This window comes from Trifolium pratense, linkage group LG4, assembly GCF_020283565.1.
Source record: "Trifolium pratense cultivar HEN17-A07 linkage group LG4, ARS_RC_1.1, whole genome shotgun sequence".
Classification (NCBI taxonomy): Eukaryota; Viridiplantae; Streptophyta; class Magnoliopsida; order Fabales; family Fabaceae; genus Trifolium; species Trifolium pratense.
Window position 1 is genome coordinate 32918635 of NC_060062.1, and position 22539 is coordinate 32941173.

Below are 22539 nucleotides of genomic sequence, written 5' to 3' on the forward strand. Positions count from 1 at the left end.
CAATAATGTACCCTCCCATAATTAATATCAGTCGCCAGTCCTATTAGTGCACATTTTATTTGGATATGTATCAGTATCCTTATGAAGTGAATAATTCTGATAGGACCAAAAATTAATAAATATTCTTTATGAAAATTATCTACCTTAATAGTATACCTAAGATTAAAAAAGATGAAAATTAAACTGAGTTCTTTGCGTTAATTACAATATAAATTAAAAAAAGATGAAAGGTACTTAGTTCACAAGAGAAAGAAGATGATGTCAAAGTTATTTAGTATAAAAAGATAAGGTGGACCACCATTGACTAAACTATTGACTAGATATGACATTTCCCTTTGTTTGGAACTTTCCTCATAATTGATTGGAAAAATCATAAAAAAACAGACAAGTCAAAATGGAAAAATAATTGGAACTTTCCTGGCAATGATCAACAGCTTTGGTCCCTAATTGCTTCAAATTTCAGCTGAGATAGAGATAGCTTCTCGCACCCGAAATCAAAAAGATTTGTTTCATTCTCATTTCATATGTGAAATCAATTCTTACACACTTTAGACAACATGACACATATTTTAATCCAAATTTGGAGATGGTTGATGCAGCCAAAGGTGTGGAGATTTATAGGCTTTGCTTCAGCTGTTGTTGGTCTGGTCTGTTATGCTTTAAGCTCTTCCTTCAACTATCTCTTTGGCGATTGGAATTTTCTGAAACTTTTTCTTTATATTATTTTCAGTTTCATCATATGTTTTGTGATTTTATTTGCAAAATTATTGCAACATTCGAGGAGTCTCCGGTTCAAAGCTCATACCGCATTTTTGGTATTGACAATAACCTCTGTTTATTCCTTTTTCTTCGATAAAGTGATGAATGGGAAACCAGATGCATATAGTTTAATTTCATGTGCTGCTTTTGCTATCATGTCATTGAGTTTGTCGAGGCAAACTCAATGTGGATTTGAAATCGATCTTCTCTATTTCTTCCTCGGGTGTCTAATTGTGCAACTCATGAAGATTAAATTGCAGTTATTCATTCTTGGAGCAGGTTTCAGCTACTCTCTTATTATTCTCCGTTCTTTTTTCTCTCCTATTGATGCTAGAGGAGATGATCAATACTCTCAACTCCAGGATGAAAATTCGGTGGTTCTTTATATGAATTCTCTACAACTCGCCAATATTGATATCGCTAGCGATAGCAATAGAATAGATTCATCACAATTGATGATCGCTAATGATATTAGTAGTGTGATGGAACAACTCATGGCTTTTGTGAAGGCACTTCAGCACGAAAGTGTAATTATCATTCAAATGATTTTTGTGCATGTAGAAAAATACTATGCTAAAAAACAATCTCAGTTTGTGTTCAATGACCCTAACTTCATGATGGATGCATTTAAGCTAGAAACTATCAAAGGCCTCGAGAAAACAGCAAAGGTTATGGTATGCTCTGGGTTTGGGAAAGATTTTTCCATTGTGTATAATAGTTGTAGGAGGGAATGCTTGGATAAGTGCCTAAATAGATTATTCAGTTTAGAAAAGTACAACATCCAGGACGTTCATAATATCCCGTGGAAAGAACTCGAAGACAATATTGAAAGTTGGATTCATGCTTCCAATGTTGCTCTAAAGATGCTTTTCCCTGGCGAGCGACAACTCTGCAACCGCATCTTCTTTGGATTCTCATCCGTTGCTGATTTCTCTTTCCTGGACATTTGCAAGGGATGGACCATTCAACTTGTGACTTTTGTCAATGCTATTGCCACCAGAAGCCATTCGCCAGAGCGTTTGTTTAAAATTCTAGAGGTGTTTCAAACATTGTGTGACCTAATTCCGGAATTTGAGTCATTATTTTGTGATCAATACAGTGTCTCTCTAATAAATGAAGCAATGACCATATGGAAGAGACTCAAGGAATCAATCAAAGGCATATTCATGGAGTTGCAGTATCTGATTGGTAAAGATCCAGTTAACGTGACAGTTAATGGTGGCGGTCTTCACCCGATTACCCAGTACGTGATGAACTACCTAAGTGTAGTTTGTCAATCCCGACAAACACTAGAGCAAGTGTTTGAAGATTCCTCATTTTCTCAGACGATTCATAGGATTATGGATATATTGGAGAGTAATTTGGAAATGAAGTCCAAATGCTACGAGGATCCATCTATAGGCTATATTTTCTTAATGAATAACAACACGTATATAGTTCAAGTGACCAAAGATAATGAATTGGGAACCATTTTGGGGTATGATTGGCTCCAAAAACACGCTCTGAAAGTTTGGCACTACTATGGTAGGGAAGTTCAACAATCATCGAACAAAACCCGACACTACGATGGCAGGGAAGTTCTACAATCATTGTACAACGCCCGACAGATTGGTAAAATAGATCGGAGCAATGTGGAAGGTTCCGAAGGATCAAAGGGGTATGAAAGAGATGTGCAATTGATAGAAGCATCACTTACTCAACTAGAAAGGTATCAAAAAATTATTGATGTTTTCTTTTTTATTAAATAAATTTAGTGTGATGAGACAGAATCTCAAAATATTCACAGTGTGCACCCACGGCACACCTTTAAATTTTGAAAATTACACCTATTATTTAACGCTTCCCGAAAATTGTCTTAATATATCTAAAATAAGCATGGATACTTATAATTAGGGATAGTATCATAGTAGTACAAAATAGTAGATTTGTCTTTACAATCAATTTGTTGCACATTGATCTAATGATCATCATGTCTTCGCGCATTAATTAGAATTGGGACAAAGGACTCAGAGACAGAGATAAGAACAATAGTAATCTCTCCCTCACAACAGTTTGGGATGGCTCATAAAATGTCACCAGACGATGGCTTTACCTGGAAAAAATATAAGGAGAAAGAGATGCTTGACTTCAAATACCCGAGGTATGCATGGATGGTAATTTATGTAATTAATTTTGTTAGGAAATATGACATCTACATATAAAAGTACTTCTCCATCCTTAATCATAAGAAAAATTTTACTTATTAGATTCATTAAATATCTGATCTATATTAGTTATACAATGTATCTGATATATTTGAAGTATCTTTAACATGTGTTCTAAGAGAACATGCTAGCAATTGCTTTATTTTTTATATTTTTCAGCCCAGTTTCACGAATATTTGAATCCGTCCTATGTAAGGGACAATGATTCATAATCCTAAAACTGTTTGGAAGGTTTCTTTTGTTTCGGGAGTTACTACATGTGCAACCACATGACTAAATATTCAGGTGGATTCAAGAAGAAAGTACAACAACTTGATGACAATCCAAACATGTTTGAAGTAACATACAAGGGTGGACATTCCTGCTGCATGTCCTTAACAAAGGCATCATTAATTTTACCACCACGAAAAATAAGGAATACCTCAAACTCAAAGGATATCATCACTCAAACCACTATGCCTCCATCATCAACTTCATATTCTAGGTGGCTTTCATCCGCCACACCAGGTGAGGAATCAAGTTGAACAACAGTAAATCAGTAATTAATCGATTACAACTGTCTGATAATAAAAGTATTTTGTTATTAAATTAAATTTAAAATTTATTGGTGGGCACTCTCGCCAACCTGCAATCTGCCATGAAAAGTGACGGGGTATGATTTTGAACCCGCCACCACTAGCCCGCCTGCCCTTCTTAGGAAGATTAATAACAGGACGGAGAGGAACATGGCGGGTTGGACTGTTTTGCCATCCCTAGGTTAATATGTTTGCTTTCCTTCCACTTTTTAGTCGTTTGAAATATCCTCGTATACACATATGATTCATGTTAGGTCAATGTTACTTCAACTTTGAAATTTTTTTATGTTTTTTTCAGGCGTGTTTAGAATAATATTATAAAATATTCTTTGGCAAAGAAATTAAAATATTTTTATTCGGGATGAATTAAAAATATGCGGTGACTTGGTTCGAGCCCTAATATACACACTTATTCAGTTTAAAAGGTTAAATTCTAACCACTAGACTATTTAATCTATATTGTGACATTAAATTCTACAGTTAAATCCATAAGCTCTATCCCAGAGGTCAATCTACCTGCTCCGGCCAACGGTGGGCATCATCCTATGATGTACAACGTCGCCGACTATCTTGTTTCTGCTATCAGATCGCAAAAAATCAACTTTGTTAATGCCGACAGAGCATTTTCAACACAAACAGAGGAGCCAATGAAACTGTTAGAAAGCATTCTGGAATGGAAGTCTAAAATTTATGCGGACACTTCGATGCGTCATTTTTTCATGATGAATAATTGGAGGTATTTAGAAGTTGCAATTCAAAGAAGGGAATTGAATGAAATTTTTGGAAATATTTGGTGCCAAAAATTCAGAGTAAAAGTTCAACAAAAGCTTGAACTTTATCAAAGAAACTCATGGGAAAAAGTGTTGGATTTTTTGAAGTTAGATATCAATGACTCCTCCGTGGAAATTAATTTAGCAGTAGATTCGATGAAAGAAAATCTCAGTTGTTTTAACATGCACTTAGCAGAGACACTTAGAATTCAATGCACATGGTCTGTTCATGATGAGAAGCTAAGGGGGGAAATAATTTCATCTCTCAAAAACATCTTGCTGCCTGTGTATGGAACCTTCATTGGGAAGTTTCAAAATTTTCTTAAAAACGATGCTTACGAGTATATCGAGTATGGAATTTTTGATATTGAAGATGTACTTGATAGTTTGTTTCTTGGAAACAAGACAGATGAATGAATCATTTGGTTTGTGAATCATGGGCCAGCCTGGGCACTTGCCCTCTTGATAGTTTGCTTTTGCATTGTAGGTTTGGTTTGTGTATATATATCAGTTTGTCCTTTTTCTGAACATAAGCACTTTGTGAGAGTGTTTGTTAGATTTTATAGAAACCTCATAATGTATATAAGTTATTTTCAGTTTATTTTTGTTCGCTACAAACAACATCCAAATTAAGTAAATGATTAATCTAAAATATCTGCAAAGGAGTGATTGGAGACAGTGTATAACTGGTAGAAGACAGAACAATATTTCACAACAATGCGGCATTAACAGGCAGCATTCACAAATATTTAAGCAGAATGTATAAACGCAGAAGCCTGAGATTCCGAGATATGCACTCTATATTCTCATTGTGGTAGATTTCTTCTAATATAATCAACAATTCAACATGATATACAAATTTACAAAGGAGTTGTTGAATCAACGAAATCATAAGTTGGAACTGTAATTCATTATACCCCAAACTATAGCTTCAAACAGCTACTACAAACAAGGAAGTGCACAAGTAAATGTGGCATTTCTTATTAATATAGAGGAGTTTTCATGTTCTGCATCAGAATTCAATTGTTCTCCAGCATTATTTTGTTGGCTACTATTACTATAACTATAATCAGATTTTAATTCATTTCTATTTTATCTGCAGCATGAATTTCAACGGCTACATTATCTTCCAGTACTCTTAAAGTTCCAGCTAAGACAATACTAAGAAGAACCATACTAAGACAATAACAAAATATCGCTTCAACAAAACTACTAATTTACTATAATGTAATTTTTTTCTCAACTTATGTTTTACAACTACAACACCGCAAGGTTTTAAATTGCGGACCGCATCACCTGATGCGACCGCAATATTGCGGATGCGAACGGCACCACAACTGCATCAGACGGCAATTGTGGTGTGAACTTAAAATCACACTTGATACCGCAACGTAACCGCAATGCAACAACATTTTTCCGCAACACAGCGACGTTTTGACGGAAACGGGCCGCAACAGGAAGAAAATTAGAATTTACATGAACATTTGAAGAAAAGAAGCAGATGAAACAAACTGAACCACTGAATTTTCACTCATTTTGTTCTGGGTTGTGTTTGAAAGTTTGTTTTCTACGCTGGATTGTTAATTTGCCATTGTGGTAGAAAGAACTATAAATAAAAGAATATATAATAAATTATAATAATTATAGTTTTTATTATGTGTTTGTGCGGAGAGAAAATTATTTCACACCGCAATGGCCGCAATCTGCGTCGCAACGACGATAATGGCCACAACCGCATCCGTGACCGCAACCGCAATTTAAAACCTTGTACAACAGTACTAACTCACTCAAAAAGTAATTCTTTTGATATGTACCTTATATTTTTATAAAATACCAAATTCCCGTACCGGTACCTAGGCATCCTAGGATAGCACCAAATTGATTTTCATCTGAACAATTAGAGTATTAATTAGACATCCATGGAAAAAGTCGAGATCAGATTCAAACCCAGGATCAATTTTTCTATATTGATAACCAAAATAGAGAAATTAATTAGACATCAAAGCAGAGGCTGCACAAGAAATTATACTCAATAAGTCTGATCGAGAACTCTCCGGTTCAAAGTTCATACAACATTTTTCTGGTATTGACAATCACATCTGTTTATTCCTTTTTCTTCGATAAAGTGATGAATGGGAAACCAGATGCATATAGCTTGATTTCATGTGCTGCTTTGAAGTGGATCTTCTTTATTTTTCCCTTGGATGTCTAATTGTGTTACTCATGAAGATTAAAGTGTAATTATTCATCCTTGGAGCAGAATTCAGCTATTCTCTTATTATTATTCGGTCTTTTATCACTTCCGTAAATACCACGGAAGAAAACGAGTATTTAGAGCTCCGAGGTGAAAATTCAGTAGTCATTGAAATGGATTCACTACTACAGTTTTGGGACGGAGGGAGTAATCTTTATAATAACGTCGGGAAAATATATATTTTTTTTAATGGCAAATAGATGTATATATATATAAATATATGAAACAAACAAACAGTGGTTGTCACTTGTCAGAGAAAATATGCTGATAATATTAATAATAAGAAAGTATCCATCAATGGAAATGATTTTTTGATTTCTTATTTTTTATTCAAAGGAAAGTAGGACTTTTGTTAGTGCATTCCTACTACCGTTACTCATTTCCTATATTTAAATTGCTTTATGCCCCATTTCCTTGAAATTTCATAGGAAATAAGAAGATAGCTTCTACTCCAAAATCAAACATTGCTCACATCTCAGTATATAGGAGGGAACATGAATCATACTATAATCCTAATTCGGAGATGGCTGATGCATACAAAGGTATGGAGATTTGTTGCCTTTGTTTCAGCAGTTGTTGGACTGGTTTGTTATGCTCTCAGCTCTTCCTTCAACCATCTATTTGGAAATTGGAATTTGTGGAAGATTATTCTTTACACAATTTTCGGCTTCATCATCAGCTTCATGATATTGTATGCAAATTTATGGAACCGCTCAAGAAGTCTTCGCTTCAAAGCTCATACGGCTTTTCTGGTATTGACAATCACCTCTGTCTATACCTTTTTCTTCGATAAAGTAGTGAATGGAAAACCAGATGCATATAGCTTGATTTCATGTGCTGCTTTTTCTATCATGTCGATGAGTTTGTCGAGGCAATCTCAGTGCGGATTCGAAGTGGATCTTCTTTACTTTTTTCTCGGATGTCTAACTGTGTTACTCATGAAGATTAAATTGCCGTTAGTCTTTGTTGGAGCAGGTTTCAGCTATTCTCTTATTATTATTCGTTCTTATTTATCTTCCATAAATAACATAGTCGAAAATGAGTATTTTGGACTCCAAGGTGAAAATTCAGTAATCATTGAAATGGATTCACTAATAAGGCCTAGTAATGATTTTTCTGTAATGATGCAAAACCTTATGACTTGTACTACTGCAATTCATCAGGAAATTTCAAATCTCATTAACAGGCATATAAAGGAATACATTCAAGATAGGAGTAAATCATTTTCTAGGTTTGATTTCGTGATGGATGCTCTTCTGTTATCAAAGATGCATAATCTTCATGAAATTGTGAAGTTGATGATAGGTGCTGGATATGAGAAAGAGTGTTCTCGTGCGTACAGTAATTGGCGGAAGGTATTTTTGCAGGAGTGTCTGATAAATAAAATATTTGTGTTGCAGGATGCAAAGATCAACATCGAGAATGACCGTAAAAGGGAACAATATGTAGATACCATGATGGGAAGATTGATGACTGCTTTGGATGTAACTATGACATGCTTGTTTCCCATTGAAAAACAGCTCTGTGATCGTGTCTTCTCGGGGTTCTCAACCACTGGTTCTAATTGTTTCATTGAGGTATGCCAATTAGCAACGTTTCAGCTGCTGAATTTGGCAAATTCAGTTGGTTCTGGGAGCCCTTCAAAATCGTGTTTGCTCAAAAAACTCGACATATTTAAGCAGTTACATAGTCTAATTCCGAAATTCGAATCTTTGTTTCCAGATTCGACATTACTGTACCAAGCCATCAAAGTTAAGAATAAATTAGGAGAAGCTAGCAGAGACCTTTTCAAGGACATGCATAATTTTATTTTCAAAGTCCCAGAAGCAGATCTAGTTGATTCATCTTATGGCCAACGTCATCAAATGACTATCGAGGTCATGAGCTACGTGACTTCTGTTTGCAGGTCAAAGCGGACGCTGGAACAAATTTTACACGAGTACTCCAAGGTTGACAATGAAGTGGAAGCATCATCTTTCTTCGTGAAGCAGGTAGAACAGATAATAGGGATGTTAGAAAAAAAATTGATATATGAGTCCGAAAACTACAAAGACCTTGCTTTGCGCCATATTTTCATGCTAAATAATAGGTCGCACATAGAAGCTGTGAACAAAATCTGGGAATTGGAAACAATTTTGGGCAATGAGTGGTTCCAAAATAACATAGAAAAAATCCATAAAAACCATGAGCTATATAAAGGAAGCTCATGGAACAAGGTGGTGGACTTTCTGAAGCTCGAGAACAATGAAAATACTACAGAAGAGTTATTGAAAGAGAAGATTCATTTGTTCAACAGTCACTTTGAAGATATATGCAGAGTTCAGTCCGTATGGTCTGTATATGACAATAAGCTAAGGGAAGAAATAATATCGTCCGTGGGAAAAATCCTATTGCCAGCATATGGAATCTTTGTTGGGAGGCTCCAGGATATTCTTGGTAACCAAGCTTATAAGTACATTAAATATGAACTGTTTGAAATTCAAGATCTACTCAACCATTTGTTTCTGGGAAACCAAAATATATGAATCAGAATATAGATAAAACATGATGTGTTTATTTTTATTTTGCATCTATGATTTAGATCGACTTGATTCAATTCCTTTCAGAATATATCTTTTGTTTTATGTGTTAACGATATAGATAGTTAGTTAAACAACTAGAGTTAGTTGATAGGTTACCAAGTTGGTTAGGTGATTAGAAAGTTAGTTAGGGAGTTAGTTACTCCAAGTAGCTCTATAAATAGGCCACTCCATTGTACATTTTACTCATTCTTTTATCGATCTATATTCTTTCAATATGAATTCTTATGAGTATTTTCCTCATGAATACTCCTATGCTCTTTACCTTGCTTATGAATATCATGTTCATCCCTGTGATTCCGTGGAATTGCCAACAAATTTGTGACGTAAACTATCAAGTAAATAAATCTCACAGCGATTGCATCAGCACGTCTATAATTTTCTTCGCAATTATGCACAAACTCGCAATGTTCCAGACACTTCACATTCATTAAATAATATGCAGTAGAAGTTAACGTACAGTCGCAGATCTCAATTTAATGAAGTTAATTTACTTTTGAGCTCTTGGTTTTCTGTCTGCTTTACGGTTGGTGCATGAATTCAATTTGGGTCCTTTTGATTTTGAAGTTAACATTGGTGGTTGATAGTTTCCGTTATCATTGTAAAGCTATTGGATACATCTCGGTTGTGGAGGCACCACACCAGTAATATTGGAATTTGAAACTATGGTATCAATGTCGGTTTTGTGTCCGGGGACCATGTTTGTGTCCGTGTTTCATAGATCGCAATCCTCATTTACTGTCAATTTCATGACTCTCTCCGATACCAGCGACTTCCTCACCAACAATCTCACAGAAATTGTCATATTTGTTGTCATCACTACTATCAACAGTAATTGTTTGTTCGGCCAATACTATGTTGGTTTTTCAAAATGTCACCAGAGTCAACAAAAGTATGTCCATAACAATCAGAACAAAAAGGAGAAAGATTTATATATTCAACAATGACGAAAAAAAAGAACAAACTAATCAATAATGTACGGTCTGTAGAAATTTTTTATAGATTCATCAAATAATATTTTAGCATTATTCACTTTCTTAAAATAGATATTTATAAACAAATATGTATGTGATGATAATTAATTGGATTTACCTCTTCCCTGAAACAAATTGTCGAGACCTGTTGCAATATCTTCCATTTCATACTTAATATATTTATCGGCATTCTTACCAAGCTGAAGAACTCTCTGAAACCTTCTAATGAATTTTGCATAAGCTGGCAACAAGTCTTTCACAATGGAAGTTATAATTTCTCTCTTAAGATGTTTATCAAAGATAAACCATGAAGATTGAACCCTGCATATTTTCTCAAAGTGCATGTTGAATGATTTTAACTTCATTTTCATTGAATTTGCTTCCTCATTAGGTTGCATTGATGCATTGGTGTCCAACTTCAAGAACTCCAACATCTTATTCCATGAGTTACTTTGATAGTTCGCATGATGCAGCCGAACTTTTGCTGTGTGTTTTTGGATCACAGCATCACCTAAAATGCTTCCCAATTCACTGTCTTTGATATGTAGAAGAATGTACCTGCAGTTATTCATCAAGAAAACATAGCACAAAGTAGGATCCTTGTAGATTTTGGATTTGGCTTCTAAATTTCTGTTTAATAGCTCCATAATCAAACCTATCTGCACTGAAAGAGAGAAAGAGGATTTCACTCTATCCTCAAACATTTGCTCCAATGTCTTCCGTGACCTACTTGCGGCACGGAGGTAGTTCATCACATAACGGGTAATTGGATGAATCCCACCAGAGAAAATAGCCGATTGGGCCGCATCATAGCAAATCAGATTCTCCAACTCCATGAAAATGCCTTTGATTCCTTCCCCCAATCTCTTCCAAATTGTGGCTACTTCGTTCTGCAGCGATCCACTGTATTGATCAAGGAACAGAGATTTAAACTCTGGAATTATATCACACATAGTTTCAAACAAGTCAAGGACTCTAAACAACTGTTCAGGTTCATGTGATCGTCTTATGATGGCCATAGCTTTGGTGAAACTCAGAAGCTGAAGTGTGGATTCCATGCAAACATCTGTGAAGGATAAATCAGCGGCGGCGGAGAATCCAAAGAAAACCTGATCGCAGAGTTGCCGTTCAGTGGGTAACAATATGTTCAAAGTAACTTTGAAAACTTTAATCCACCTTTTAATATTGTCTTCCATTTCCTTCCATGACAACATCTGAAGGCCTTCAAAGCTGAGTTTCTGGAACCATAATCTTGAGAGGCTTTCAACCAAACATTCCCTTCGGCAACGGCTATACATGTCACTGAATTCCCTTTCAAACCCGGTGCTAACCATCATCTTCGCTGTTTTGTGAAGGTTGTCGATGGTTTCAAGTGGAAGGCGTTGATCACGAACTCGGGGTCAAAAACCAATTCAGAATCATCACTAAGGTATTCTTCCAACTTCTCCAGAAGTATTTCGATGAGATTTGAATTTTCTAGTTGAAGTGCCTTCAGACAAGTACTGAGGTTCTCCATCATACTGCCAATATTATTACTAGCCAGTTGTGGTGAATGTAAATGGCCTTCTATAACTACAAAATTTTCATCTTCGATTCCAGGGAATTCATTATCTCGTGCTACGTCTAACGAAGGAAAGGATGAACGAAGAATAATAAGCAAGTAGCTGAAACCTGCTCCAAGAATGAATAACAACAATTTAATCTTCATGAGTTGCACAATTAGCCATCCAATAAAAAAGTAGAAAAGATCAACTTCAAATCCCCACTCATTTTGCCTCGATAAACTGAGTAACATGATAGCAAAGGAAGAACATGAAATAAGACTATAGGCATCTGGTTTTCCAGTCACAACTTTATCGAAGAAAAACGAATATAGTGAGGTGATTGTTAATACCAAAAAAGCTGTGTGAGATTTGAACCGAAAACTTGTTGAGTGTTGCCATATGTTTGCAAATAAAACCATGAGGCTGATGATGAAGCTGATACCACTATAAAGGAAAATCTTCAACAGATTCCAATCTCCAAAGAGATAATGAAGGATGAGCTGAGAGCATAACAGAGAAGTCCAACAACAGATGAAGCAAATCCCACAAATCTCCACACCTTTGGCTGCATCAACAATCTCCGGATTTGGATATTTGTCATGTTGTCTAAAGTGTGTAACAATTGACTTTGGCTGTGAGAAGCTATATCTATCTCAGCTGAAACTTGAAGACAATTAGGGACCAAAGCTGTTTATCATTTCCAGGAAAGTTCTAATCAGTTCCGAGGCAAGTTCCATCAGTATGTGGGGGTACTATTTATTTGACTATTTCAAACTAACTTTGACTCCACATTTTTTCTCTTGTTGACTAAGTTCCTCTACTGATAATTTTCACTCTAAGACATTGCAAATTAAGTTTCATAACTTTAATTTGAATGTTATTTGTTATAAAGGCCATGAACTCGGTTCAACCACGATCCATTGGATGGTTTTTAAAATATGACATTGGTAGTATATAAAATTAGAGGAATCATATTCAAAAGATACCAAAAATAATCAGCTGCTGGTAAATACTCTTCTTGGTGAGTCCAACCTTTCGCCCAATGATTTCTTCGTGTTCAAGAACTCTGGAGGAATAACATTAAAGCTTTGAATCCTCCATTCTTGTATGCTACTTACACTTGTCCACCTTGCATTTTCATTTTTTAATGGATAATCATGATTTATTTCATATACAATATATTAAGTTAAGATTCCGGGGATTAAATATCCTTTATTCAGTACATAATACTTTCATTACATTACAAATGCATGCATCACATTTCTTTGTGGCAGCACACTAGCATGCACCTCTTGTCTCTACTATATTTTCAAAAGTAAGAACATTTATCTCAGATGCCTACACACTAAAAAAAGATAATTTAAACAAGACCAAAAGATGTCACAAAAGTAGTTGAAGTTGGCGAGAAGAACCCGAGATGTGGAAGTGAATACTAGATGTTAGCTGGAGTTGATAGTGAGAGAGCAACGCAAAGTCACGCGCTTTCTCCAACTCCAAAGTGAGAACAACTACTACTTATGCCTAGGCAGCGCTACTGATAAAATAGCAATAGCTGGAATTACACTCCGGCTAGAAATCAATCTAATAAATTTATTCTTAGCATTACACTGTTTTAGGAGCTTCGAGCCTCTCTGCATCCGTGGTGGAACCTTGTGCATATTGTGTAATAGAGGAAACATTGGGGACATGATGTTAGGCTAATGGCTAAGATGGTTGGCTATAAAAGAAGATGGGTACCCCCATTTGCTTCCTCAATTCTTGCTAGGCTTGCTTTTAGCATTTTCATGAAATTTAAATTATGGATAACATCTCGAACTTCCTTCCACCTGTTCCTCGAATTGCCTTCACCAAAATTAATAATTAGAGCACTTTCTGAATTAATGGTTTCTTGTGGTTGGATAAGATAAACGTTTTCTTGAAGGGCACCAGAATTCATAATTGGAGCACTTTCAGAATCAATGGTTTCTTGTGGCAGGATAAGATGAGAGTTTTCATGGACTTGAGTGACTAGAGGATGTTGGTCTTGGATTGGGAGTCCAAGATTGACACTTTCTATTGCAGCAGCCGAATAAAATCGAAGAATGATGAGAGAATAACTTAAACTCACTCCAAAAATGACTAAAATTAATTTCATCTTCATGAGTTGTATAGTGAAATATCAGAAAAACAAATATAGACAAAGCGACATGATAGAAAAAGCAGCAAACGAAATCAGAATATATGCATCTGGTTTTGCATTAGCTTTATCAAAGAAAAAGGAGAAAACAGTGGTGTTTGTCAAAACAGAAAATACCAAATGAGCACGGAACCTGAGACTTGGCGAGTTTTGCCAAGTGTTTGCAAATAAAATGGCGAGGCAGATAATGAAACTGAAACCGCAGTAAACAACTACTTTCAACAAATTCCAGTTTCCAAAGAGATGATTGAGGGAAGAGCTTAGAGCGTAACATAAGAGTCCAACAATGGATGAAACAAAACACACAAATCTCCATATCTCCGGCTGCATCATGAAGCTCAAAATTTTGTTGAGCTTGGACATCATGTTTCTCAAGCGAGCAAGGTTTGTATTCACAAGCATTTTCTTTACTTTCAGATGAAACTTCACAAGGTTTGTATAAGCAGAGAAACAACCATTTTCTAACAGTTAAGATATCTAAAGCACTTTCCTTACTAATTTGGATGAAACTTCAGGGAAATTATGCTGAAGAAAGAAAAAGGCTCTTTCACCATCAAGGAGTTTCATATTTCTTTGACGAATGTAAGCAAACATAATTTTAAAATAAGCCAGTCAACCTCAGCTGAGCAAAGTAAAGAGATTATTCGGTTTTGGAGTATTAAAAAATGAAATGAAAAGAGCTTATATGCGCGAGTTTCGTCACTTGCTCTTTGGACATTGGTGTATAGTACAGAAGCAAAACTACTTTAGTATGTGAATCTTAAGAAAACTATATTTTTTATTCATATAACACGAAATTTAGAGGGAATCACCATAATCCACATTTCTCTGTCTTATAGTATGAGCAATGTATAACTGGTCAAAGGTGCTGCAAATATCCGGTCCACTGGACCTCCTAGTCTGCGCGAGTTTCTACCACCAGTATCTGGCCCACTGGACCGCCAAATTTGGTTCGGGGGTAAGTTCTGGCATCAAGTGGTTCCAGCTCTCTCCCGATCGCTTGAAGTGTGGTCCTCTCTACCAAGTCCAACGCCAATCACTACTGGACCAACTAACGATTGGTTAAACAATAATCTTTTATACATCTGACCCAAATAATAACAGGAAAATATGTTGATAATATTAATAATAAGAAAGTATCCATCGATGGAAATTGTTGTTTGTCCTTTTGCTTTAACAGTCATCTATTTGTCCTATAACTTGCATTGATATAACACAATTAGTATATCAAGATCGAAAATAAACAATCATATAATTAATCATAATTTACACGATATCATACATTTTCACAACACATAGAAACAAACAAGACTATGAGCGGATGTTAAATACTTAATTTTGTTACATTGTACATAGGTGTCTTCCATATTAAAATAAAAAATATATTTTGGAGTAGTCAAAGCTATCCCAAAGTTAGTCATGGGGTGATAATGATTTGGATGTGTGCATCATTGACTTGCGCAATGCACGCAATGGTTTAGCTCCAAAGGGAAATTTTTTCACCAGAGATGCAATCCCACCTCTCTCTTTCTCTTTCACTAAGCTAGTGATGGAACGTTGTTTGTTTAATCGTGCAATATTGTGTTGTAATTGGGAACTTACTTGAGTAACCTCCTCATTTTCTTGTGCAGCATTCATAATTGGAGCACTTTCAGAATGAATGGCTTCTTGTGGCATGCTAAGATGTGTGTTTTCTTGCGAGGTAACAAAATTCATAATAGGAACGTTTTCAGAATTCATGGTTTCTTGTGGCACGATAAGATGAGCATTTTCTTGAAGGGCATTAGAATTCATAATTGGAGGACTTTCCGAATAAATGACTTCTTGTGGCTGGATATCAATAAGATGAGCATTTTCCGCAGCTGTGTTGGATTCTTCTAAATCTACATGGACTTGAATGACTAGAGAATGTTGATCTTGGATTTGGAGTCCATGATTGCCACCTTCTATAGTGTAAGATAAATAAAAACGAAGAATGATGAGGGAATAACTGAAACTCAATCCAACGATGACTAAAAACAATTTAATCTTCATAAGTTGCAAAGTTAAGCATCCGCAGAAAAAATATAAGAGATCAACCTCAATTCCGAAGTGAGTTTGCTTTGACAAACAAAGAGACATGATAGCAAAAGCAACATAGGAAATAAGACAGTACAAATCTGGTTTTCCATTAGCTTTATCAAAAAAGAAAGAATAAACCGTGGAGGTTGCGAAAACCAAAAATACCAAATGAGTTTTAAATGGAAGACTAGTTCCCAAGGTGTGGCTTGTTCTTGCAAACAAGATGGCGAGGCAAATAAGGAGACCGAAAACGGTAAAAAGGGATATTTTCAACAAATTCCAATTTCCAAATAGATGATTGAAGGAAGAGCTGAGAGCATAACACAGAAAGCCAACAACTGATGAAATAAAACACACAAATCTCCATATCTTTGGCTGCCTTGCCCATCTCATGGTGTTTTTCGCGCAAGTAAGATTTGTATGCCGGCCATTTTCTAGGAGGGAAGATATAAGAAGCCCTTATGATGAAACTTCAAAGAAATTATGCTATATAGAAGGAATAAGACTCTACACCTGAGTTGTATTTTTCTTTGACAAGTGTAAGTAAACATAATTTTAAAATAACCCGGTCAATTTTGCTGAGCACATTAAAAGAGATTATTGATAAGTTTTCAAATATTAAAAGATGAAATGAAAAGAACGTATATGACTTCTTTTTTTTTAATGGCAGAAGATATATGACTTCGTGTGAGCAAGGATAATTTTTTTTAAGAAATTTTGGCCCTCAGAAAATAGAAGGTCCGGCTCCATAGGGTGAAGTCTTTGTATCCATTAAGCGCTTCTTATACAATTTTTATATTTTAACCAAGTATTTTTTAGTCATTCTTGCATTTGAATTGTGATGAAAAATAAAGACCTATTTCACTAATGGATATAAGATAAGATTCATAGAATTAATGTGGAAAAACTAGTACATAATATTTTCACAAACATAAAAAACTTAAACATCACTTGTCTTTGTGGCAGTACATAAAAGTAAGAAGATTTATATCAGCTATACCTTCGGACTCAGTATAAACTATACTAAACACTAGAACAGAGCATCCAAAACCAGAAAACATGATCCAAAGATGTCGCAAAATTAGCAGAAGGTGGCTACTGGCTAGAATCAATCGAGGTGTGGAAGTGAGTACAAGATGTGAGCTAGAATTGATAGTGACTGACAGTGAAGCTCAAAGTCACACTCTTACTGCGTTGGTGTGGAACCTTGTGTGATATATCAAGTCATATGGAAACAGGATATTAAGTTGATGGCTTTGATGGCTGGCTATGGACGACGACTTGGTTCCAAGGCTCGCTTCCTCAATCCACTCACTTCCATGGCTTCCACCATTTTTTTCACTGTTTTGTGTAGGTCGTTCTTAATGTCACTCATCTCCGTGTTCCTGTCAAAATTTTCCCAAATACCGGAGTCAGGAAAGACTTTTGGCCCTATCCTTCCAAGCTGCTACCAAATTACCCCATTAAGCTTATGACTCATCAACTAGCTCTTTTTTAGAATTGCAAGGCTTTATATATTCACTATCACTTTTTCTTTTTTGTGACGACAAATTGACATGAGTGACCTGACTGGTACAGATGCATGTCTTCGGAATTCATATTTGTAGCACTCTCAGCAGTTTCTGTGGCAGTACTAGTTTGTTCAGAATCTGCATCGACTTGAATGACTACAGAAGGTTGGTCTTGGATTTGGAGTCCAAGATGGCCACCCTCTGTTGGATTACCCAAATTAAAACGAAGGATGATGAGGAAATAACTGAAAATTATTCCAACACTGACTAAAAACAATTTAATCTTCATGAGTTGTAAAGTTAAATATCCGCAAAAAAAATATAGGAGATCAACCTCGAATCCCAAGTGAACTTGTTTTGAAAGACAAAGCGACATGATAGAAAAAGCAGCGCTCGATATCAGACTGTATAAATCTGGTTTTCCGTTAGCTTTATCAAATAAAAATGAGTAAACAGTGGTGATTGCGAAAACCAAAAATACCAAATGAGCTCTGAGCCGCATACTTGGCGAGTGCTGCCATGTGTTTGCAAACAAGATGGCAAGGCAGATAAGCAAACTGAAAATACAGTAAAGAAATACCTTCATCCATTGTGGGACTGCTATGTTCCAGTTCCCAAATACTTGAAGGAAGAGCTTAGAGCGTAACATAGCAGTCCCACAATGGATGAAACAAAACACACAAATCTGCATATCTTCGGCTGCATCACGAATCTCACAATTTTGTTGAGCATGGACGTCATCTTGTTTCTCAAGCGAGCAAGATTTGTATTCACGAGCAGAGAAACAAGCATTTTCTAGGAGATAAGATATATATATATGAAGCACTTTTCTACTTTAGGATGAAACTTCAAGGAAATTATGCTAAAGAATGAGTTTCATTTTTCTTTGACCAATGGAACATTCTCACTAGTTCTACACAACTTATGAGCAATGTTAGTTGGTGATCTCTAGGCTTACCCTTTAACCAACACGGTGAAAATTACTGACATGTACAGTTCACAAACTTATTAAGATATTTTTTACTCATGAGATAATTAAATTTTTACTCTACTTATAAATTTATTCATGTGACTAATTTTTAAAAACGAACCATGATGGGGGAATAACTGAAAATCATTCCAACAATGACAAAATACAATTTCATCTTCATGAGTTGAAGTTAGATACGCGCAAAAACACATTATAGCAGATCAAGCTCAAATCCCAAATGACTCTACTTGGACAAACTGAGAAACATGATAACAAAAACAACACATATATATACTCCCTCCGTCCCAAAATATAAGCAAAAATAGGTCAACAAAAGTTGATGAATTTGGTTTAAAATTTAGTCCAGATACATTCACTTTTGTTGACCCATTTTTGCTTATATTTTGGGACGGAGGGAGTATAAGACTATGTTGCCTAGGTATGGGTACGGTACCCAATACGGGTGCGGGTACTGCTACTGGTACGGGATACGACATTTTGAAAAAATTTAAGACCATCTCCAATGGTGTAGTACCTATTAGGTACTCATGGTACTTATTAGGTACTATCATTGGAGCACAACACATTTTAGTACCTAATAGGTACTACTTCTAATATAAGAACTTTCTCTCTCTTCTTTTTATGGGACCCACTTTATTTAATATATTCAAAAAAAATTAATTTGGCAATATTATTTTAAATTAAATTTCAAATTTTAATGATGTGGAGTTATTGATGGGACTCATTTTAGAACTTTTTAAGAAATACTCCATTGGAGGGGTTGAGTACCTATTAGGTACTATTATTAAAAAAATAATAAATTGATGATGTGTCTATGTGGGACCATTTAAGTACTCAAAAATGAAGTGCTCCATTGTGGATGCTCTAAGGAACGGGTATGTTAATATAGAATATCAAAATAATTATATTTTGAGTGAATTTGTCCACCACCTCAACTATTTTCATCAAAAGCAAGATAAATAATTAATATGTAATAAAAAATTAAAACATTTTATGCTATTTTTAAAACCACCTGCACATTTTTGCCATATCCACCACCCTGAATCAATCAAATAAAAATGGATTTTGATTTGTAAGTACCCAGCGAGTACCATGCAAGTATCCGGTACTGGTGCGTACCCGGTACGGGTACTTCACCATTTTAGGAGTACCCATACTTCACATATGAAATTTACATAGAATATTATTTTATGGACAAACAAAACCTAAGACTTATTTTATTTTTTTAAATAAGTGTTCAAAAAGAATCTTAGGATTAGGTAGGGGGTACACATTATTGCACTTTGATTGCTTTTAATTTAAAATTAATATAAATTTTTTCAAAAGATTAAGGTTTGAAAAGGTCAAAAAAAACAAAAGACTTGACTTGCACAAATATATAAAACTATTGTGTCTCAACTTGATTGGAAGTTGGAACAACACTTATCAATAGACTTTGTTAAAATGAGAGAAAAGCATTTTCAATGTAACTTTGTTCAAAAGAATTTGTGGCTACATATCACTTATCAATGAACTTCAGAAATAATAACATGACAACAATCCTGTGGAGGTTTGTGGGTTTGTCTTCAACTGTTGTTGGATTTCTGTGTTATGCATTAAGCTCTTCCTTCACTCATCTATTTGGAAATTGGAATTTGTTGAAAATATTTCTTTACAGTGTTTTCAGTTTAATCATTTGTCTAATGATTTTATTTGCAAACACGTGGCAAAACTCAAGAAGTCTTCGATTCAAAGCTCATTCGGCATTTCTGGTACTGACAATTACCTCTGTCTATTCATTTTTTTCTGATAAAGTTATAAATAGAAAATCAGATGCATATAGTTTAATTTCATATGCTGCTTTTGCTCTCATGTCACTTAGTTTATCGAGACAAACTCAGTGCGGATTTGAAGTGGATCTTATGTACTTTTATCTCGGATGTTTAATTGTACAACTTATGAAGATTAATTTGCAGTTAGCTATTGTTGGAGTTTGTTATAGCTATTGTCTTATTATTCTTCGTTCTTCTTTTTCTTCGTTAAATGTTACACAAGAAACTCAATGTCTTGGACTCGAAGAACAACATGTAGTCATTCAAGTTGATTCACAACTATCTGAAAATATCAAGCAACGATTCTTGACTTGTATGAACGAGCTTAAGAAAAACAATACAAAAATCGGTAAGATGCTTTTGCAGAAGGTGAAAGGTAACTATAAATTGTTTGTGACGGACCATAACTTCATAATTGATGCAATTTTGCCTGAAACAATCAACAACCTTCATGAAACGGCGAAATTGATGTTTGATGCTGGATTTGAAAGAGAGTGCTATGAGATTTACAATAGTTATCGCGAGGAATGGTTGGAAGACTTGTTAATAAATAAGTTATTAGCATTAAGAAAGATGGGATTTCAAGATTACGTGATTGGAAGATGGATTAAAACTTCCAAGGTTGCTCTTAAAATACTATTTCCGAGTGAGCGTCATCTATACAACCGTGTCTTCTCAGAATCCAACTCTGCATCATCTAATCTCTATTTCTCGAGGATTTGTAGTGGAGCGATGTTTCAGCTACTGAATTTTTCTGTTGCATTTGCAAATAGAAGCCCTTCAGCGTGGCGTTTGTTTAAAATCCTCAACTTGTTTGAGACATTGTGTGATTTGATTCATGACTTTGAATCATTATTTCTAGATCGGTTGGTGAGTGAAGCAATACAAGTCAAGAATAGATTGGGTCAAAAAAGTAGAGACATTTTCATGGAATTTGGGAATCTGATCTTTCTTACACCAGACGTGGAGTTAGATTGTTGGGCTGATGGTGGTGTTCATCCAATGACCTGTGAGGCCACTGGCTACATCGTTATGGCTTTTTGGTCACGACAACATCTGGAGAAAGTATTACGCGAATATCCCTTTGTTTTTGATGGAGTAAAAACATATTCTTTATTCTATTCGCAAATGGAGCTAATAATGGAGCAGTTTGAGAAAAATTGGAATTTAAGTCACAAATTTACGAGGAACCTGCTTTGCGTTACTTTTTCATGATGAATAATCTAAGTCATATTGAGTATAGATTGGAAAGCTTTTGGGATCATAAGTACATGCATAAAAACACGGGTCAATACTTTGAACTCTATTGTAGAAACTCGTGGAGCAAGGTGATTGATTTTTTGAAGATGGATGTCAATGAGTCAGTTACGTGTAACTTTGAAGCAAATTTAATGAAAGACAATCTTAGTTTGTTCAATCAGAAGTTTAAGGAGACGTGTGGAATTCAGTGTACATGGCGTGTTTTTGATGAGAAGCTAAGGAATCAAATAAAAACTTTCCTCGAAATGAAGTTGTTGCCAGCATATGAAAACTTCATTGCTATGTTTGAGAATGTTGTTGGTAAAAATGCAGACGAGTATATCGTGTATGGAATGTCTGACATTCAAGATGAACTCAATCATTTGTTTCTGTTAGAGGAAGTTGATTGTGTTAGAGATGATTTGATGAAAACCAATTAGTTAGTAAGTTAGTTAGTTAGTTATTAGTTAGTTAGTTAGGGTTGGTTAAGATAGTTACTACAGAAATGCTAATTGAAGCACTTCCAATCAATACAAATTTTCATAATGTATATTATATAATAATAAAGCTGTGAACTCTTGTATTGCCTTTCTTGCAACATCTATATTTTCTGACTCATGTAAAGTTTGATGAATTAGGTGCCACATAGTTGGAATTTTGCTTTTTTTTTTTTGAACCAATCATCTCCGAAAATTGTTTTCAAGTTCCCGCCCTGGTGGAATTACTATGTGCCTCCTATTATTCAAAATTTGTCCTGGCACACCGCATGACATACAAGAAGAAGCACGGTATCCATTATTCTAGACTGTCATTGGATGATGTCGACTATCAGACGAGAAACTTGCTTAGCTGCAGGGAGACAAAAAATCAGATAATTCTGAAAAAAGGTTAGTAATTGCTTCTCCTAATCTGTTTTGGACTGTATTGTTGCTTTGTTCACCAATATATCAGGACAATTGGAATTTCGGTATCGGATATTGCAATGTCTCAAAGATTGAGAGAATTTTGAACAACCGCCAAATTGATGGGCTTCCATTAGCAACTGCATTAGCAAAATTTCGAAGCTGAAACTGCGTGGAAAACCTCTGTGA

General features: G+C 35.3%; 4 protein-coding genes and 2 pseudogenes across 4 annotated transcripts; 3 read left to right on the top strand and 3 right to left on the bottom strand.

The window, feature by feature from the left end:
• Nucleotides 1–352: 352 nt before the first annotated feature.
• On the top strand, nt 353–5400 carry LOC123923306. The gene is made up of 4 exons (XM_045975992.1): nt 353–2467; nt 2750–2899; nt 3211–3470; nt 4019–5400. Exons 1-4 carry the CDS (start codon nt 558–560, stop codon nt 4723–4725), a joined length of 3027 nt encoding a protein of 1008 aa, XP_045831948.1. The 5' UTR covers nt 353–557; the 3' UTR covers nt 4726–5400.
• A 1656-nt stretch (nt 5401–7056) lies between these two features.
• LOC123881697 (exocyst complex component EXO70B1-like) lies at nt 7057–9388 on the top strand. The gene has a single exon (XM_045930420.1). It carries the CDS (start codon nt 7057–7059, stop codon nt 9085–9087), a length of 2031 nt encoding a protein of 676 aa, XP_045786376.1. The 3' UTR covers nt 9088–9388.
• Nucleotides 9389–10219: 831 nt separating this feature from the next.
• Nucleotides 10220–12449, bottom strand: LOC123881696 (annotated as a pseudogene).
• Nucleotides 12450–15070: 2621 nt separating this feature from the next.
• Nucleotides 15071–16372, bottom strand: LOC123923977. The gene has a single exon (XM_045976733.1). The coding sequence runs from the start codon at nt 16287–16289 to the stop codon at nt 15249–15251; it is 1041 nt and encodes a 346-aa protein (XP_045832689.1). The 5' UTR covers nt 16290–16372; the 3' UTR covers nt 15071–15248.
• A 429-nt stretch (nt 16373–16801) lies between these two features.
• On the bottom strand, nt 16802–18207 carry LOC123924079. Its single transcript, XM_045976841.1, has one exon. The coding sequence runs from the start codon at nt 18096–18098 to the stop codon at nt 17421–17423; it is 678 nt and encodes a 225-aa protein (XP_045832797.1). The 5' UTR covers nt 18099–18207; the 3' UTR covers nt 16802–17420.
• Nucleotides 18208–19827: 1620 nt separating this feature from the next.
• LOC123924533 lies at nt 19828–22063 on the top strand (annotated as a pseudogene).
• Nucleotides 22064–22539: the final 476 nt, after the last annotated feature.

Excerpts from the sequence above, each read along its gene's own strand:
- LOC123923977 (XM_045976733.1), bottom strand. The coding sequence starts at position 16,289 with ATGAGATGGGCAAGGCAGCCAAAGATATGGAGATTTGTGTGTTTTATT.
- LOC123923306 (XM_045975992.1), top strand. The coding sequence starts at position 558 with ATGACACATATTTTAATCCAAATTTGGAGATGGTTGATGCAGCCAAAG. Across the intron at positions 2,900-3,210 it reads CTTGACTTCAAATACCCGAG|GAGTTACTACATGTGCAACC; the intron begins GTATGCATGGAT and ends CTTTTGTTTCGG. Across the intron at positions 3,471-4,018 it reads GCTTTCATCCGCCACACCAG|TTAAATCCATAAGCTCTATC; the intron begins GTGAGGAATCAA and ends TAAATTCTACAG.
- LOC123924079 (XM_045976841.1), bottom strand. The coding sequence starts at position 18,098 with ATGCAGATTTGTGTGTTTTGTTTCATCCATTGTGGGACTGCTATGTTA.
- LOC123881697 (XM_045930420.1), top strand. The coding sequence starts at position 7,057 with ATGAATCATACTATAATCCTAATTCGGAGATGGCTGATGCATACAAAG.